This window comes from Helianthus annuus, chromosome 15, assembly GCF_002127325.2.
Source record: "Helianthus annuus cultivar XRQ/B chromosome 15, HanXRQr2.0-SUNRISE, whole genome shotgun sequence".
In the NCBI taxonomy this organism is placed as follows: domain Eukaryota; kingdom Viridiplantae; phylum Streptophyta; class Magnoliopsida; order Asterales; family Asteraceae; genus Helianthus; species Helianthus annuus.
This window is the reverse complement of record NC_035447.2, coordinates 18,505,570-18,526,595: the sequence shown is the minus strand read 5'-3', so window position 1 is coordinate 18,526,595 and position 21,026 is coordinate 18,505,570. Positions and strand designations below refer to the sequence as shown.

The 21,026-nt window shown below is 37.1% G+C and overlaps 1 protein-coding gene across 1 annotated transcript; it reads left to right on the top strand.

The window, feature by feature from the left end:
- The first annotated feature begins 378 nt into the window (after positions 1–378).
- LOC110887936 lies at positions 379–19,266 on the top strand. The gene is made up of 3 exons (XM_035984263.1): positions 379–467; positions 18,133–18,374; positions 18,437–19,266. The coding sequence occupies exons 1-3, from the start codon at positions 379–381 to the stop codon at positions 19,264–19,266; spliced, it is 1,161 nt and encodes a 386-aa protein (XP_035840156.1).
- The last annotated feature ends 1,760 nt before the right edge of the window (positions 19,267–21,026 follow it).

Genomic DNA, 21,026 nt, shown 5'->3' with positions numbered 1-21,026 from the left:
TAATTTAACATGAGTTTTGTTTATTGCTTTCATGAGATACTACCCCTGCATTGAAAAAAAAACCCACACCTGTTACACCATCGTCATCGTCGAACCACCATCACCAAGTCATCGAACCAGTAAACCACCACCAACCATAGCAACCCACACCACCGCAGCACCCACTCTCCATCTGACCTTAAACCATTTCTTACCACCAGTCGCCGCAACCATCATCTCCACGACCATCATCCTCACCTCCCACAATCGTACCACCACCCACCTGCAACCATTATCTCCAGTCCGATTTCGCAGCTCAATCGACCGCCGGTGGCTCAATCTATCGCCAAAGGAAGCTCCGGTGTAGGGTGGTGGTGGTGTAACAGTCTTCATGGGACGATGAGGCAGGGGACTGGTTTATTGAAGAAGAAGATATATGTTTGGTGGGCCCATTTGATGGAGAGTGACTGTGGCGGTGATGGTGGAGGGTGGAGGAGGGTGATGGTGGGTGGAGGTTGAATTCTGAAGTGTGGTGGTGGGTTTTTATAAATAAAAAGGAAGAAGATGCCCGGATAGTCCCTATGGTTTGGCCTTTTAAGAAAAGGGTATTTTTGTCATTTCACACCCTCTTAACAGAGAAAACAAACTGAAGTTAGACCCAGGGACTATCCGGGAACAAAAAATGAAAACTTGGGGACTATTCAGGTAATTTTAGAAAGTTGGGGACTATAGGTGAAAAAAGGCGAAACCACAGGGACTATCCGGGCATTTTTCTCTAAATAATACTATTTTATACCTTCATCATTATTATTTTTTTCTCCTCCACTCACAATCACTTTCAAAATATAAATAAAAAGTTATAAAGGATGAACAATGTCCCTCAAATATACATATGAATAGTAATATTTTTTTTCCTTCACTCAAAACCACTTACAACTATTTTTTATAATATACAAAACCCCTCACATAATTTGGTGGAAGGGATATGAATGCTCTTACTACATAGTGATGTTGTATATCTCTAGGTGTTGCTAACAACACCATAGCTATAATGGGCAAGATTATAATAATTATATCGGCTTAGTATAGATCTGTTATTTGGAACAAGTTTCACATGAATGTTTATGCGCAAGTTAGTTCCACACGAAGGTAATGTCACATGTTTTTCTTAGTTAGTTTCGTTTGTTTGCTCTCTATATAAAAAAGAGTTTGTAAGTCTATTTCCATGTTAGCTAATCAACACAACATAAAATTTCTCAAATTCTTTCTAATAACATGGTATCAGAGCAGGTTTGCTCGATTTTGATTAGTTTGTCGGTTTGATTTTTGTTCATCATCTTGATTAAGGTTTGTTTCAATATTTGTTTTCATTGATTTCATCTTGAACTCGATTTTCATTCGATAAAATTATGTTTTCATATTTTCGTTCCATCAATTGATGTTATTCTGCTTATTTCTCGTCATTTTATTATTCATTTCTGATATATTCAACAATCTTATCATTTTCGTCATATTCATCTAATTTGTTTGCCTGTTCTCCTTTAATTTGTTCAATCGATCAATATTTGATAGATTATGAATTTGTTAAAATTAAGGTCATCTTTTTACACATTTTCAATCGATTTCGATTCTCCTTGTAGGATCGTTTTCGGACACGAACGAGTCATTCAGAAGAGTTTATACTCAAAACGAAAGGCGGAAACAGTCGTAATGAGCTCAATTCAGCAAGATATACACTTTAACTGTCGATTTATTGATCAGATGACAATTTACAGCGAGACGACACTTCGGCAGCACTTCGTTGCACAAACAGGAAAAGTTACATCTAATCTCGCTTTAAGGGGTATTTATAGCCACATGATTCCGTTTGAAAGTGTTCCAAGCGGAATTAAGATTCCAAGCGGAACTTAATTCCGCACGGAATTACATTCAAACACTTTCAAGCGGAATTAACCTCCCAAGCGGAAATACATGAAATCTCGAACTACGTGCCCAGATCTAACATTCTATGTACAAGACTCGATACAAGACGAAGTCGACAGACGCATGCACCAACAGACTCCCCCTCGAATGTTGACGAGTCTTAAGTGTCGAGTCTTCAACATCTTCAGTCTTTATCAGTCTTTGGGCTCTTTTGAAGTATCTAACATTGTAAATCATCCTCAAATCTCTCTTCTCTTCTCTGTCAGTACCAACAGACTCCTCTCGAACTCCTTTACCAGGATCTGAACTTGGCTATCAAGCCTTCTCATTCTCTTGATCAGATCTCTTGATTCCTTAAGTTCATCAGCATTATCAGCTAGCGTGAACTTTATCTCCAGAATCGTAACCTGGCTCAAATCTACTCAAGTATCTTCAGACTCTCCCTTTCGATATGCTAGACCACATTCTGGCTTTCACAGAATCAGGATCGTGACCTGGCTTTCTCTAAACTCAGGCTCCTCAGGATCGACTCACCCAACTCTTACTCAAACCTGCACACACTCTACCTCACAATAAATTTCACAAATTTAAACGTTTGACAAAATTATATATATATCTAAACTCCCCCTCAAATTAATCCTGAATGATTTTTCATTTTAAAGCTTCTGATGACCACTTGTAGGAACACACACACAAACTTCCCCTCACAAAATGTTCATCATGTTCAGCACTTGGAATTTAAAAAATCAGCTTTTCAACATCAGTTGTCAAAAATCTTTTTGGATTTTTCAAAATTTTATGCTAAAACACACTTAAAATCTTTTTGGATTTTTAAATAAAATGAAATGCAGTAAAGAAATATTTACATACAATCTTTTTGTGAGTTTGTGTAAGAGGATCATATCAGTTTTTGAGACAAATCACCAACATCGTTAAGCTTTAAACATTTTCAGTTCTAAACAATTCACCTAGATTGTCAGTATACAGATCCTCTTAAATTTTCACACAAAGTTCAGTTGTTTCGAGATACGATATTAATATTTTAGATACTTAAACTCATTCGTGTGTCCCACCACTTGAATATACTCCCGTATCCAGATCCCAATATTCAGTCTTACAGGTGAGTATACCTAGATGATATCTGTAAAGGGGTTAGATGCGAAACCGTGAGAGCTCCGGTCAGAACTTCCGTTCAGCAGTGAGATGACGGCTCGACTTTTGGTGTGTCCCCTTTAGAGGATCTTTTTTACAACAGCACATGATTAGCATTTTTCATTTTAAGTTCTAAACAATTCACCTAGATTGTCAGTATACTTGTCCACTTAAATTTTCACACAAAGTTCAACTGTTCCAAGATACGAGATTAATGTTTTAGAGACTTAAACCTATTCGTGTGTCCCACCACTTGAATATACTCCCGTATCCAGATCCCAATATTCAGTCTTACAGGTGAGTATACCTAGATGATATCTGTAAAGGGTTAAATGCGAAACCATGAGAGCTCAGGTCAGAACTTCCGTTCAGCAGAGAGATGACGGCTCGACTGTTGGTATGTTCCCTTTAGAGAATCTTTTCTTCAACAGCACATGATTAGCATTTTTCAATGTTTCATCATTTTTTGTACTGAGGGCGATGCTATATTTCAAGCAAATGCAAAGTATTATACTGGGACTAGGCCATTGCTTCCGCAAAATTAGAAGTCCCGGGATAATACCCCAGATATCACTGAGTATAAAGACCTAGTATCTCAGAAAGAGGGACCTTTCAAACAAGATTTCGGGGGTTACCCATATATCCAAGAAATGTTCCCCACGAGATAAGCAAGTTTGAAATTTAGGTTTATATCTCGAAAACAATTTACTAAATGTGCAAAAATCTACTGGCACATCCACAGTGAGATTGTTTATCACATTTTTGACTTTTCATATCTTTAGCATGTTGTGATAGTCCACTGATGTACTATCATTTCCTCTTTTTCACAACCAAACTCAATTTTTTGAATTTTATCATGTTTTTGGATTTTTCAATTTTCTAATGTTTTTGGATTTTCTGAAATTTCTTACTCCCCCTAAAATTCAGAAACATTTAAAGAAACTTGAAAACAAACCGTACAAGAAAATTGACAACTGTTGTGAATTGCTTCAAATCGCCATCCACTCGGCATAAACAATCAGAACTCCCCCTTACAACAAACTATTTTCCCATTAAGATTTCAAAACACTTAAGTTTGTTTTAATCAAAATGGTTTTTCCGGAAAATAAGTTTTGTTAAAACCACTTGTAGGTTCGGGAATCAATTCATCACCTTGTTTTCAACCACTTGTATGAGGATTACCTCAAGTTCAAATTAATGACATTGATTAATCACTTTGTAAGAACAACCTTCCTTATAACTTGTAAGAAATCAATTACAACTTAATGTCCCTGATTTACCACTTGTAGGTAAGCACAAACAAACCTGTTACAAAGAATGATGCCGATTCCTGCTACACTCTTAGCAACCTGGAAGCTCCGGCAAGTCACACTTAACCATTTTAAAAACATTTTAATAAAGATGCCGATTCATGCTCCGCGATTACCAACTTGTGAGCTCCGGCAAGTCAGGTTTTTAGTCAAAGAATATATCCACCCAAGCCTGACCAGCCTTGGGTGACACCGAGTTACCAACACTCGGTTTCTTACCTCCCATCTTCTTCTCATAGAACTCTTTAACCCCTTTGACTTTTCTGTCAATCATTTTACCAAAGATGTGCTTCACTTTGGGGTTAAAGGCCTTTTCAACATCAAAAACCTTTTTATCAGAATAAAATTGGTTTGAAATTTCAACTTTACCAATTTTCTTCTTAAAATTTTCAGCCCGAAGTGGTGGAAAATTCTCATCATCCACAGTCGGCACTGATTTTTCACATTTTTCCTCAACCTGTGGCTCCTCTGATTTTGTGGAATCAGATTCATCGACAGAAGATAGCTCCTCTGATTTTGATGAATCAGAATCATTGCTAGAACTATCATCAGAGTTCTTAACAACCCATTTTTGATTGTCACATTTAGCTCTTTTCTTATAAAACCTATTTGAACATTCACCAACCTCGAATTTTGAGTTTTTGAAAAGTTTAGTTCTCTCAATTGGTGGTTCAAACTCAATCACTTTCTCTTTTAGTTTAGAAACTCCCTGTTTTGATTGTATTGCCTTTGAACAATCTTTAGCAATATGACCACTTTTACCACATTTAAAAGAGGTTCTTGTTTCTTTCTTTTGCTTGGCTTCCTTCTTCATCTCATCTTGCTTCTTTGCAAGGAATTCTTTGTTCGACTGCTTTCTGAACAAATTTTCTTTTTCTTCTTCAGAAGATGCACCTGAAACAAAAAAAAATTTTGATTTAAAATCTTGAACATATTTTTCATTTTTATGATTTTCTGCTGGAATAAATCCTAAACCCTTCTTTTTGAAATTACCGTTATGGTTTGGTTTCTTTCGATAACCAGAACCAGAACTGTAACCTTTTATCTTGTTTTCTCTTTGTTGAACTCTTGAGGTGTATTTTTTAGGTTTATCAGTAAGATTTACATCTTTTATTTCAGAAATATTAATTTCTGTTAGTTTAAAAACCTTTTTGATCATTTCAGGTTTGACACCTCTTATTGGAAATTCCTCATCAGAATATAATTTTTCAGAATCATTCAAAGTGTATGCTACTTTAAACGTTTCGTCATCCAAATTAGATTTTGATAACATGAATTCTTTATTATAAACTCTTTTGCCCTGTTTGACGGTTTGACTCGGAGTGCTGGACTCAGACTTTGACTTCGACATAGACTCTGACTTTGACTCCTTGGTTTCATCATTATCTAACACATGATCCACCGCTTTCTTCATCAATTGAGATTGTTGATCAGTGTCAGACGATGTAAACGTGACATCAATATTTTCTGGCAGGTTAACTGATGACTCCGACTCCCACTGTAAGTTTGTTGCCTTTTTGACTCTTTCCGAATTTGGATTTCTCGGAGAATATCCATTTTCAAGCGGGGGTGGACACTTGTTGTAACTGACACCTTGTTTCTTACCAGATGTCTTTTCTTTAGCATCCTTCTTCTTTTCTTTCTTCTTTTCAGGAGTCTTTTCTTCAGAAACCTTCTGTTCTTCAGTTACTTCATCATCCTCAAATGCCTTCATGCCTTCAACAGTTGGATAAATCCTGTCAATGACATAAGAAGTACATGAGTAACTTTTCAACAAACGATTAACTCTTTCTGTTTCAATTCTTTGAGTTTCCAGCTTCTGTTCCAGAACAGCACACTTCTCGATGTAATTGTTCACAACTTTTTTCTTTATCATGAAAGCTCCTTGAAGTGTCTTCATTGTTGTAGCCTGTTCTTCGCTTGTATCACTGTACATATTCATGGCTTTGTTCAGCACATCGTAAGACTCCTTCAACCTATTCATGTTGTGAATCAAAGTACTGTTTTGTTTCTTTACAGCTTCACAATTTTCACAAATCACTGGATTCTTTCTTGCATCAGCTTCTTCATCTATCTTGAAAGCTGAACTTCTTTCACTTTTCTTCTGACCACCGGAACATCTTCATCATCACTGCTGACTGGTGTTTTGATCATCTTCTTTTTCTTTTTAGCTTTCTCATCTTCACTATCAGTTTCTGCCATCATTTTCAAATGCTTTTCCATCCTTCTTGCATAATAATCGGTACCATCATCACTATCTTCTTCAATTCGAGCAACAAAAGCTTTTTGAGTTGGAGTTTTGTTTGGATCATAATCATCCCAATTGAAGTTTTCCCAGCTAAAGCCTTCTGGCAACTTTTCATCATCTTGGTCTATCAAACAAGCTTTACCATCAGCTGAAACATATTTGTCCCAATTGAAATCTGTTGAAGCTTTTTGATCATCTTGATTCACCAGACAAGCTCTCTTGGATGATTCTTCAATCACTTTTCTACCATGTGCCACTTGTGGTTCTTGTTGTTGTTGAGCAACTTGATGATATATGGCCTTCCGGTAGTAATCATTGTTGTTGAATGGATTTTGAGCTCCACTTGCTTCGCGATTAGTGCACCCCCTCTTGAAGTGTCCTTTTTCCCTGCAACGAAAACAAGTAACTTTAGATTTATCAAATCCTAAAGTAGTAACATTAGCGTCACGTAAATCATCTCTTCCTGTGATCTGCTTAAATTTCTCAGCTCGTCTTAACACACTCGCTAAACACCATTTTTTATCCATCAATTCCATTTCTTCAGCATCTATCTGATCGTAATCCTCTTTTGTAAGCATTGGATTCCCGATCCTACCTGCAACAAAACTACCATAGGACTCTAACACAGTTCCCAACAAAGACATATGGCTTTTGGCAAGTTCCTCAGAATACTCCTGATCATTTTCCAGACTCAGTACAATGTTGCATTGTAACTTCTTGCCATTCTTTGTTGCTGAAATGTTTGGATCAAAAGACGGATATGATGAAAAACTTGTATTATTATTTGATCCTTTGGATGAACCTCCCGATGAACACTTTGCATTGAAAGCAGTTTCAACTTTTGGAGACAAATTGGTGGTTTTGTCATTCAACCCTGCTTTGTAAAAAAGCCCAATGTCTTGTTCACCATCGAAATCTTTCATTCTTGAGATCTTTCTCTGCTCCATCTCTTGAGCCTCAATCTTTTCAATAAACTTGCTCAGTGTTAGATTGCTAAAACCTTTCTTGTTTCTTAGCATCATGAGATAAGTGCCCCAAGTCTCGTATGGTAACGCATCTGCTAATTTCTCAATCAACTCCTCATTATCCTTATTAATGCTCACCCTTCTCATGTTTACCAACAAATTGCAGTATCTTTCGATTATCTGCTTTACGCTCTCATTTTTCAAACCACAAAATAGATCAAACTCCTTTTAAAGAAGCGATTTCTTGTTCTTGATCATCTCTTGACTACCAACAAACTTGGATCTTAAAGCTTTCCAAATCGAATAAGCACTTCCATTATGTTGCAATAAGACCAAGATGTCTTCTTTCACAGCTTGTTGTAATAGACTTAGCATCATTTTTTCATTCTTGTATTTCCTTTTATCATCAGCACTCATATCTTTGATAGCAATCTCCTCTTCTTCATCATTTGTCGGTCTAATGTATTTCGTCTCAATGCATTCCCAAGCATTCAAATAATTTGCTTTAACCCAGTTTTCAAAACGTCCTTCCCAACCTTTATACTCCTCGATGTTCATGAGCTTAGGTGGTTTTTGCATAGTCCCCGTTTCATTTTCCAACATTGTCTGCTGTGTAACAGTAATCGGGGTAGCAAAGGCGTTATAAAATTCCTCTTCCATGTTTTGGTTTTTCAAATTTCACAAAACAGTCCTGTTCATACGAAATTATCTTTCAAACGGAATCACTTTCAAGCGAAATTATCTCAGAAACGAAATTACCCTAATTTCGTTTGAAGACAACACTTTTTCACACGGAATTATAATTTCGTGCGAGATTGCCAAACGGAATTAAGATTTTCAAGCGGAATTACTAATTCCACGCGAAATTATCAAACGGAATTACCCAAATGAAGCGGAATTAGCTAATTCTATTTGAACACTCAAACGGAATTAACTTTCTGGAGCGGAATTAACCCTAATTTCGTGAGGAATTATGCTGATGTCATCCTCTCGAACTAAAAATTGTCAAATTGATCAAGATATTGGCCGAGTTTAGTTCTGAAACTTTCTAGGGTTTGTTAAAACACAAAAGCGCACATGATGTTTGAAAATCATGACATTTTGACTGTAAAATCAAGTTTAATTTGAAAAACAAGGTGTAGAAATCAGAATTTGTAGCTGAATTGGTATGAACTCTTCCTCCTGAGCTCTGATACCACTTGTAGGATCGTTTTCGGACCCGAACGAGTCGTTCAGAAGAGTTTATACTCAAAACGAAAGGCGGAAACAGTCGTAATGAGCTCAATTCAGCAAGATATACACTTTAACTGTCGATTTTATTGATCAGATGACAATTTACAGCGAGACGACACTTCGGCAGCACTTCGTTGCACAAACCAGAAAAGTTACATCTAATCTCGCTTGAAGAAGTATTTATAGCCACATGATTCCGTTTGAAAGTGTTCCAAGCGGAACTTAATTCCGTGCGGAATTACATTCAAACACTTTCAAGCGGAATTAACCTCCCAAGCGAAAATACATGAAATCTCGAGCTACGTGCCCAGATCTAACATTTTATGTACAAGGCTCGATACAAGACGAAGTCGACAGACGCATGCACTAACACTCATTTATGTTTCAATCTTTTTTCCAAATACTTTCTCATTCTTTCGTTTGTTTTTGTTGGATTCAATCTGCTTCATTTCCATGTGATATCTTACTTTCGTCCGAAACTTCCCTATTTCGTGTGAAACCTTAGTCTATCATGTCATAAACATCTAGTTTTGTGCACACTACATCTAATTGCATATAGGTTCTTCTAATCCATTGCATCTATATCCCTCCGGTAATCCTGGGTTTCTGTTGATTTCACAGACTTTTAATGGAACAAGGATTGGTTAATGGAAACAGGCAATCACAACCACTTATGAGAAAAAAAAACCATTGCTCTGTTGGCTTCAAGTATCTATTTCACATTATCATGCAGTGCTTATCAGGTAAATCAGGTTCTTGGAATGAAGTTACTCGGTCAACTCAATATATTTCCTATTCAATTTAACTGAGTATGCTTTTAAACTTTCAAATCAATTTTTTAAAGAACTAAAGTCAAACGTCACTTCTACAACAAAACTTTTAATGTATCTTAGGTTCATCATTGCAATCTTGCAACAAGAATTGCTTAATGAAGTTTACAAAAGGGGTGAAGTTATTTCCATCAAATCACTTTTAGCTCAAATTTTTACAAGGGAACAAGAAGCTGAGCTAGTGCAGGTCAAATCACTTTTAAACATGAGCAAACAAATGAACAAGAAGTTGAGCCAATGCAGAGCAATGACCTTGCACAGCTAGCAGTTGAGGCACACATTCTCATGAGCCCACTGCTCTTATTGAACAAAGGAGAAGCCTATCCCATAGGAACCCACAACAAAAACCACCAAAAAGAGGAAGAAGTCTTCTGCAAAGAAGTCTTCTAAGCCCTCTAAATCCAAATCCTTAGCCACCCCTCAAAAAGAGCAAAGAAAACACAGACTACGAAGAAGATAATGTCCTTGAGAGTCTGGCTGAAACGCTCTATCTAGCCTATTCACACAGTGGCGGACACACATAATATGCACCAACAGATTTCCCCTTGAACGTCACTGTCGAATCTTGATTTTTCAAATATGAGAACCGTGTTTCAATATTCTACAACTTCAATAAAGTGCTATGAATATCTTCAATTAATTCCCCCTTGGTTGATGATTCGGTTTGCATTATATCCAACATATTCCCCCTGAAATGAATCCACACTTCAGTTCTCTAATTGCACAGTTCCTAACCTCTTATGATTTGCTGAACTGCAATCTTCACGAATAATCACCAACTTGAAATAACACGATGTAGTATCTCCATTTCAACTTTCACAACATCCATGTTCGGTTTTTGATTTACCTCTTTAGCTCAATCTCTCTTACCTTTTTAGCTAAATCTATTAATCTTCAAAAACCTAAGCGACAATTGATATAAACTTCGAACACCACACTTGTAAACTTCAAATCTGTGAATACCCACAAAAATCTGAAATCCCGTCTTCCGTAAACAAGTTTATGCTCACCTTGAATGACTAATCAGTGTAAATGGTGATTTCCACAATCAACAAATCTTCATCGGATCACAAATCATCTGGTAACCCACTTTGATCTTCAAGGAATCTTCTTCCAATGATCAAATTCATATTCTTCCTCTTTAGTCATGATAGCAAATGTATCAACTTAATTAACAAACATCATCATTCCCCGGCGGTTAGTCCAGAAAACAACTCATCTGCTCAAAAATTAACCATTCTGACACTTTAGATTCTCACATAACTATCAGATAAATTTTTTAAAAGCTCTCTGATATCTATCGACAATACTGATGTATCCTCCTCTGAAGCTAATCCTACTAACCAGCTTGTACGAAGACAAGGACATCAATCTGATCACAAACTAATCTGAACTTCTAAAGATCACAGACAAACGAATCTGAGATACTTATGCATCACTAGTCAATTTTGAGTAGGAACCACCTGAATATTGTTGCATGTCTGAATTTTTGAAAATGCCTGAATTTCATTATTAATCCAATGAAATTTTTATTCTCCGTCATTTTTTCAAATTCTGACCTGTTTATCATTATCTCTGAATTTCCAAGTATTTCCCCATCCACTTGGCAAATTCTAACAACTCTTTTCTCTGAAAAACTCAAATATGTGATATTTTGCTTTACAAAGGACTATTTTTCATCAATGCAGATTTTTCATTAGGCCCATTAATAGTCACTTTATTAAATGATACATGTTATACACCGGTCTTCATGACTACCCCACTATCTTCAATACTCTATGATCTCATCATCTTAACCATTCTCTGTATCCTCCGACTGTGTCCCGAACAACCCGTATTTGTCATTAAAATCTCGAAAAAAATTTCTTTCACAAATTTTTTTCTAGGCACTCGTCTCGTCACCACGATCAAAAAATGCATTATTCTTTATTTTTTTTGCTCATGCGCGCATATGACACGTGCTTATGCGCGCGGATGACACAAACTCTTGATCTCTTTCATGCGGGTGACTCATGCTCGCGGATGAGCTCACGCGTTTGTTCTCATGCGCGCGTATGAGCTCATGCGTGAGGCTCATGCGGACGGATGAGGTCATGCGCTCCAACGCGCTGGATCCAATTTTTCGATCCAAAATCATTATTTCTTCGAATTTGACAATGATTCATCCACAGACAAGTCCGAAAATCAATTCTGATCAATCCTATGGCTTCAGTTTGACTTATCATCCGTGAATTGACCTTAAATTTTGATAATAACATGTTTGCACCTTCATTTTTACGTTTAAACCACAAAATCATGAGCATAGGTGATTGAACTGGCGATTAGTTCGATTGAATCAGTACCGTAGCTCTGATACCACTGTTAGAACATGTGACCATTATGTCCTACGCGTTTAAACGAAAGGTTTAGGCTCAAAGGGGTTTAACTAGGGGAGTATTTTTGTTGTTTTTTTATGGGAAGATAAAGAGAAAATAAAGTTGAAGAGGAAAAAGAGGGTTTAAAATCCTAATGCCTCCGTCATTTACTTACTTGGATTCGTTGGTAAGGACCGAGAATGTATTGTCTTGTCAAGTTCTAGATTTGTAAGAAGCATACGGCTATTCACACAAGAAACGAAAGATGAGCATTTAGTAAATATATGATTGAATGCTCGGTAAAGGCTCAAAACTCACATCTTTGTGGGAAAAGGGGTATAAGGATGAAATTATATACACAATCAAATTTTACAAAGAATTGTCATGCCATTTTTATAAATTTTTCTTGTATGGTTCTTTTTTATCATGGTGCTATCGGTTGTAAACTTTATAAAAACATGAAAATTTTAGAACTTGGTTTCTAACTTAAACTATAAACAAGACAAAACAAAGAAAACTTTTGAAAAAGAGTTGGGGTGTTTTAGCAGTTCCAAGTAGAGTTATGTGTAAAGCTTGATTTAGGACAAACAAATTCAAGTTATTGAGTTCCTCCCACCCCCACCCCTACCCCCACACTTAAATTACACATTGTCCTCAATGTGTCCCAAATAGGGGTTATTTTGATTAATGTGTAAGAGTGTGTAAAAATAACAATTTTTTTTTTTAAAAACAGACACATGACACGGTCCCGTGTCTGGGAGCCATGGCCCCGTGTTAAAAGTGCCAATACCAAATTTTTTCAGAAAGCAAACAGGGGGGGAGTTCCCACGGGACACGGCCCCATGTCAAGGTTCCAGAATGAAAAATGTTACAGCAGACTTGGGGCACGAGGGCGTGCTTACCTGACACGGCCCCGTGCTGCACTTACAGAATTGAAGATTTTTAGCCGAGAGTCGTCTGTGTTCATGCATCGGGTGCTGGGTCAATGTCCTTTGGCCTTCTCACCATCCTTCTGAGTGTATTTTATTCCTACTAAAAGAAAAACTCAAAAATAAAAGCTTAAAAGTTATACTAAAATTAAAACTACTTTAATATTGGATAGTCCATGAAATGCCTCCATGGCGCGCCACGTTTATAAGGGTCCTTGGCTAGACCCATTTTATCGGGTGGTTCTGGTTCATCTTCAATTAGGGGGTCGGCATTGCCAATTGGATATTTCATTGATTGATCAAGATCAACGTACCTTTTGCTGGCCCCTAATTTAAGTGGTAGGTTATTTTGCTTCCATTGGGTCAAGGCTTGATGGGATAAAAATGGTTGTCCCAATACGAGGGGGGCATCATCTAAGATGACAAAATCGGTTGGGACTACCTCTTAGCCTGTTTGAATTAAGACATTTCCAACCATCTCGTGGTATTAATCATTTTGTGATTTGAGAGAAAAATAGGAATTTTAAGAGGAGAAAAATCACTAGTACCCAATTTTCCGAAAATATAGTTAGGCATTATGTTAACGTAAAGATCTTTATCGATTAGCACATTACTAACAAAGACGTTTTGAAAAAAACATGGTACCAGTTTTATGTTCATTTCATGATATTCATCTTTTATTAGTGAGGTTTGATCATTTGTTAACGTGACGCTTACTAATTCTTTGATTTTAGTAGAAGTGTTCAATTCTTTTAAAAACTTAGCATGTGAAGAAACCAAACAATGATTTGCAAAAGATGGTTGTAAAACGTGAATTTCTGAAAAAGTTTGATCAATTTTAGAATTGTTAGTTTTAGAATTACCTTCTTGTTGATTTGGTTCATGCGTGAGGTTTTTCATTTTGCTCTTCTATTTTTACCTCTTCGATTATAACCTCTTTAGTGCAAATAGCCTCTTCTTTTTCTATAGATTTCTTAAGTAAGATTTCTAGATTTTTCATACTTTCTATGAGTCTTGCAGCTTCGTGGATGATTGTTGGTGGAGTGTTGTAATCTTCAAACGGATTGGTATCCCAAAAGCTTGACCTTGGGAGTTCCATCCTTGGTTCTTCATAAGTGGTGTATGAAGAACTTGGTGGGGTGTATGAGGTTGATGGTATAAAAAGGTCACAATATTGTACCGAATGGGATTTTTCGCAAATGGTACAATAAGGTTCCTCATAATCATCCTTTATATAGTAGGTGTAGTCTTCTGAGTAGTATTGTATTGGAAGATACCCAGAAGAACAACGAGCCTAGGGATAAAAACATAAATTAAAAATTTAACAGAAAGTTGAGCACGGCCCCGTGCTGAGTTGGCACGACCATGTGTTCAGTTCTGTATCTGGGCATTTTAAAAAGATTTTAGAAAATTTGCAGCACGAGGGCGTGTCCCAACAGCACGGCCCCATGTTAACCTACTGTAAAAAAGAAAAGATTTAAAAACGAGCGCGCAGTTTTGAAAAAAAGTGTTAGAATTTGATTAGGCCGTTAATTTTAAGCTTACTTAAAATCCTTGTGTCCCCGGCAACGACGCCAAAAACTTGACGTGCGTGCGGGTGTATATATATTTTTAGTTATATTTTTAGCTCTTTTTACTCGCCGATTTCAAGTTTTAAATTTATAAAACACGATATTCTACTATCACTCTACACACACGCTAGGGCAAGTATACCCATCGCGGACGTAGTATAGTGATGGCAAGATACCGAGGTCGTCCAAGGACACAAGAGCTTTAGGTACCGGCTTATTGTTAACGTCTAATCAAACCAACTTTTGAGAAAAGATTTTTAAACTAATAAAAAGATAAAAACAGAAAAAATAAAAATAACATAAAAATGATAAACAAGAAAGGATCACTTGGATCCAACTTATCTTTCATGTACCCTTTTGATGATTTCCGCACCTTAGGCATTTTAAGAGATTATCTTAGTTATAGTAGTAGGCCCCTCTTTTAGAGGTGACGTTGCCCTCAACCTAGTGGTTTGAGTCAGCAAGGGTACAATCCCACTAGGTAGGAACATTGAAAGATAATTAAGTAAGTTATTAATGCAAAGGTGGACCCCTCAACCCGTTGGTCTGAGTCAGCAGGCATACAGTCCTCGCGGGGTTGGTTTTTAATAGTAGTTTAAGAATAAGGGATTCAAGCTTTTTGCACACCTCCCGTGGTGGGTAATGCCCGCTCCGACTCGTGAGATGTTATTAGGCTTGAACCAGGTTCTCGTAGGATCTATACACTGAACGAGACATAGAATTACCCAAACCACCCTTCTAATCTACCTTTCAGGTTAATTAACATGCTTTATATAGACTGTAAAGACATGAACATGTTGAGTAAACGAACATATGAAGAGTATTTGAATAAATTCGCCTTCAATATAAAAAAAAACTAATTATTAAAATCATTAATACATACCCAATTAAAAAGTAGCCAAAGATTAGAAATCATAAAAGAAAATACATAAAAGAAAAGTCTTCACCAAGTGATGTAAGAATTTAGCTAAGCATGACCTTTGTTTGATAAAGATTTTTATGATAAATCTTGGATCCCGAGACTACACACACACTCTAAAGATGAAAAGATGGATGATGGTGTTGTAGTGGTGGTGGAGTGGTGGCAAGTGAGAGAGAAGCGGTTTGCCAAGGGATGAGTTGAAATGAAACCAAGCTTCCCTCTTTATAGCCGAAAACAGAACCTCAACACGGCCCCGTGCCCACCTGACACGGCCCCGTATTGGTCATTCTCTATCTTCTTCGTTAATTGCAGTGTCAGATCTTGTACTAACACGGCCCCGTGTTGAGTTGACACGACCCCGTACCCACTGTACTTGCTTGTATTATCCAAGATTCTGAAAATCTGGGAGTTGACCACGGCCCCGTGTTGACAGTCTGCTTCTGGGTGTCTTTTTCTAGAGTTGGGCACGACCCCGTGCTGAGGGAGGTACAGCCCCATGTCAGGGTGGCACAGCCCCATGTCAACCTTCTGACTTGTTATTTTTTGCCTTGGGGTGTGGATGGGGGCTCTGCAAGTTGTGTCAATCCTTCTTCATTGTATTTTATGTTGGTTTTTACTGTCTTTTTTCTTCTTTTGTTCTTTTAAGCTCTTTTAACCCTGTTTATTAAAAAGGAACAAAAACACAAGCTTTTTCCAACATTAGTACTAGAAATGGGTTGATTTTATGCCTCATTTGATGTAATTCATATGTTGTATTTTAAACGGCAAGAAAAGACGTGGAACGGGCTTTTGGTGTTTTAAAGTTAAAATGGGGTATACTTAATCGACCAACGCGTGCTATGAGCGTAAAAAAGATTAGGTATGTCGTATATACGTGTATTATTATACATAACATGTTTCTAAAAGACGACGGGAACGCGATTGCACCGATACACATTATGGATCCTCCAGTCGAGCTTCTTTTTGATGATACAGTTTTAGTCGAGCTCATTGATGATGATACGCATTAGAGACTAAAATATGATCTCGTGGAGCATCTTGGAGAACAAGATTTACCATTAGCGGATTCCGACGACGAATAGTTAATTAGTTTTAGTTTTAAAATATCTTTTTATATTTTAATGTCATTTTATCTATTTTATTTTAACGTGTTGTCTTGTTATTATATTAATATAATTTTATTTATTTTAATTTAATGTAATGACGTTTTTTTAATTAAATGTAATTTTATTTTTTTTAAATATGTTTTATTTATTAATGCCTATACACCAATTCAGGAGGAAACCCAATAAATATGGAAAAACCCCACTTGTGGGAATCGGACCTATGATTTATTGGTTTCAAAGTCTTATCTCAACCTAAGATACCACTAGACTATAAAGACTTGGGCCATAACTATCTATTCTATAGTAAAAAGTCTAGTAATTATCTTCATCAACCCATCTTTTTCCTTTTTTTTTTCTCATTACTTCTCATAATTAGCTTTTCTAAAGTCTAGTTAACGATTTTTTTATCCTTTTTAAATTTAGTCATTAACTTCTAGTTTCTAAATATAAATCTTTAAAATTTATGTAATTTCACATCAAATTAGAAATTCAGATTTCGCTCCCCTTACTTACTTTTTAGACCCCTTCTTGAAAAATTAAATTAAAACGTGTCATATTCTTCCCTTATATATTTTTAAAGATTAAAAATAGTTTGTAACCATAAACCAAACGTTTGGTTTGGGTTTATGCGATCGGTTTTGAGTAAAAACCGAAACCAAATTGTTTGGTGTGGTTTCAAATTTTCGAAGCCAACCGATCATAAATTAAAAGAAAAACCGTATGCAAAACCAAAACGATGACCACTTTGGGTATCGTGAACGTTCATCTATGTGTGTTTCATTTATGCTTGTTAATATTCATTTACATTTCTTTGTAGTTTCCCTGAATAGTTCTTTTAGAATATTAACGAACGAACACGTTCATTTTCTAAACGAACGATGATGAACACGTTAATTAACCATTTTGTTTACTAACAAAAGATGCGAAAAATATTAAAAACTCTATAAATATATCCCTTTCTAAAAAATTAAAACAATATTTCGAAAAAAAGGTAATTTTCTAAATAAGAAGAATAAACGTCATTTAAAAATTAAAAAAACAAAAATATGTTTAGAATGTATAAAATAAATCGTTAAAGAAAGTTACGTAAATAATAAAATACGTTTTAAAAAACAAGGCAAAAGATCAAATACAAATAATTTTAGAATGTATAAAATACGTTTTTAGGTTTTTTTTTTTTTTTTTTTTGGGGGGGGGGGGGGTTAGGTTTTTTTAGGTTTTTGGGGGTGGGGGGGGGGGTTAGGTTTTTTTTTAGGTTTTTGGGGGTGGGGGGGGTTAGGTTTTTTTAGGTTTTTTTTTTGGGGGGGGGGGGGGTTAGGTTTTTTTTTGTTTTGGGGGGGGGGGGGGGGGGTTTAGGTTTTTTTTGGGGGTGGGGGGAGTGGTTAGGTTTTTTTAGGTATATTTGTAGAGTAACTTTGATAGTTATTGATAATTACAAAAATGCCACCTTGTCTTTTTGAGTTTTCCTTCAATTTGTATGTTTAGTATGTTAAAATTATTTGTAAAAGAACTTTACCCTAAAAAACAATACTAAAAGAAAAAAAACAAAGAGATTTGAATTGTATTAACATGAAACTTTAAGAGAATGGTACGTTTCGTAAAACTTAAAGAAAGGAGGGTCCGTTTAACAGCCTCGTAAATGAAGCAATCATCGATGATGCTGGATCAAAAAAGATTAACCGACAAAACTTACAATCTCGGGCCCATGGAAGCAAATCTTTAACATCTCTTCCAGGTTATTTGGGCGAAAGGTTATTTGGGCAATTCACTATAACTCCAGGTCGTGGAATCCGATACCGGCAAAACTTACAATCTCGGGCCCATGGAAGCAAATCTTTAACATCTCTTCCAGGTTGTCGTCTCTAGGTGTAAATATTGAAACCGCAATTAAAGGGTGTGTTTGAGGCGGGGCAGAAGTCGCGTTTTGGCTGGACGTATGGGCTGCTCCGGAGCCGTTTCAGGTCCTTTTTCCATCTTTGTTCCAGTTGGAAGTAGATAAAGGGAGTTTGGTGGCGGATAAGTTTAGGCCAGGCTCAATCGGCAGTCCGTGGGTTTGGAGATGGAAAAGGGGTTGGCTGAATACGGATGAACTCACAGAATTTCAACAACTTAATAACCTGCTGCAACATATCACGGTGACGTCTGGGCCGGATAGCTGGTTATGGAGCTTGGATTCTACGGGGCAGTTTAAAGTTAGTAGTCTCAGAAGGAAGTTGGTCGAATTAAACTATGTAAAACCTGACTATGTGGTTGACTGGAATAACTGGGTTCCGAAAAAGGTTGGTTTGGTGGCTTGGCGGGCTGAAAAGGAGCGACTACCAACAAGAACAGCCCTTCATAGGAGGGGTATTTCAATCCAAAACTTGGAATGTCTCATGTGCAGAGAATATGATGAATCATGCGATCACCTATTCGTCTCTTGCGGGTTCGCTCAAGTTGTTTGGCAGGTGGTATGTCAATGGTGCAAAACACAGCAACTAATAGCCTTCAGGTTACAAGATATTCTGGACGCTTACAAGAGGTTCGGGGGTTCGACTGAGAAAAAGAAGGCTTTTCATGCGGTCTGTCTTGTGTCATTATGGAGCATCTGGAACCTTAGGAACGAGTTGATGTTTACCGGTAAATCGAAGACAATCTCGGCTGTGGTGGAGGAGATTAAGCTGAAGAGTTTTGGCTGGGTAAAGCATCGGTCCAAGGAAGCAACGATGACTTGGGAGAAATGGCAATCATTTGATGTTTTTTGATGTTTTGTGATTTTCTGTCATTCTAAGCTTGGTTTCGTGGTTTTTTTATGGTGGTCATGACGATCTTGTAATTTTGGTGTTAGCCGCTGGCTAAATGGAATAAAAGTTTTTGTTGGCCGTTCAAAAAAAAAAAAGATTAACCGACATGGAGTTGACTTTGGGATCCTTCAATTATTTACACGACAGCTGGTAGACTAACCCACACTGGATCCTTCAATTATTCACACGACAGCTGGTAGACTGACCGACACGAAGTTGACTTTGGGATCCTTCAATATCTCTCATCTTGTGTTGGTTCTTTACAGATCTCTTGTCAAGCTGTGAACTGCTTCATTTCATTTCATTTTTTTTAATTATTACTTGATCCACGAATATGGATGCTTTCTTGCAGCAGTTTCAACATCTTCAAATCCAACATCAAGATATAACATCAGCCACCGACAACTTCAACGATGATAATTGTATTGGACGTGGTGGTTTCGGGAAAGTTTATAAAGGAGAACTGTCTCACTCTAAGGGACGAAGCACGGTTGCTATCAAGCGTCTGGATCCGAGGCATGGACAAGGTATACCTGAGTTCTTGAAAGAGATCACAACGCTTTCCCGTTACACCCATGAAAATCTCATCTGTCTTCTGGGATTTTGTTACCAAGGGGATGAGATGATCCTGGTATACGAGCACGCATCTCGTGGAAGCCTCGATCACTACTTAAATAACGCTCATCTTACGTGGTTACAGCGTCTTAAGATATGCCTCGATGCAGCAGAGGGATTAAGTTACCTTCATAATCCAAGGGAGACACACCAAAGACTTATCCACTGTGATGTAAAAAGCGCTACTTGATGACCAGTGGAATGGTAAACTTGCTGATCTCGGGCTATCAATAATGGGCCCCGCTAATGAGCAGCAGTCGGTTATTGTCACCGTTGCATCAGGTACCCCTGGGTACTGTGATCCGCAGTATGCGATGACGCACACCCTAACAAAAGAGTCAGACGTATACTCTTTCGGTGTGGTCTTATTTGAAGTTTTATGTGGGAGGTTATGTTGTACATATAGCAATGGTCGTGTTCAGCAGAATTTAGTGCGCACGTGGATTAAAAGCTATGAAGAGAAGAAGTTAAATGATGTCATCTTTAAAGATACGGCCATTCTACCCTTGGATCAGAGCGCTTTAGAAATATTTTCTGACATTGCGTATCGATGTTTGAAGGAATCTCGTGAAGATCGGCCAAGGATGGCTGAGGTTGTGTCAGAACTTGAGACTGCAATAGGATATCAGAAGGTACATTATGTTTGTAGGATGTTAAATTATATTTGTAGGATGTTAGCTTATTTGGGAATTTCACTCTAAACACCAAAGAAATAAGATTGCGGAATTAATTAAAATTGAAATACACCAACGAATTGAAACGAAAATGTTTGCAGACGTCGTGTCTAGCTGTGCACTTGCAATTGCTTTCCCACCCTTGATTTGTATAATAACTATTATCTGATCCCCAAATATGTTGGTATTCTGGCAGCAATTTCAAGATCTTACAATCCCGCTGGAAGAGATAACATTAGCCACCAACCACTTCAATGTTGAGAAGAACTATATTGGAGGTGGTGCTTTTGGGAAGGTTTATAGAGGAGAAGTGTCTCTCTGTAAGGACCGAAGCATGACTGCTATTAAGCGTATTGATCCGAAGTATGGACAAGGAATCCCTAAGTTCTTGAAAGAGATCATGACTCTTTCCTGTTACAGGCATGAGAATAT

Excerpts from the sequence above, each read along its gene's own strand:
- LOC110887936 (XM_035984263.1), top strand. The coding sequence starts at position 379 with ATGAGGCAGGGGACTGGTTTATTGAAGAAGAAGATATATGTTTGGTGG. Across the intron at positions 468-18,132 it reads TGTGGCGGTGATGGTGGAGG|AAAGGAGGGTCCGTTTAACA; the intron begins GTGGAGGAGGGT and ends TAAAACTTAAAG. Across the intron at positions 18,375-18,436 it reads ATCTTTAACATCTCTTCCAG|AAGTCGCGTTTTGGCTGGAC; the intron begins GTTGTCGTCTCT and ends GAGGCGGGGCAG.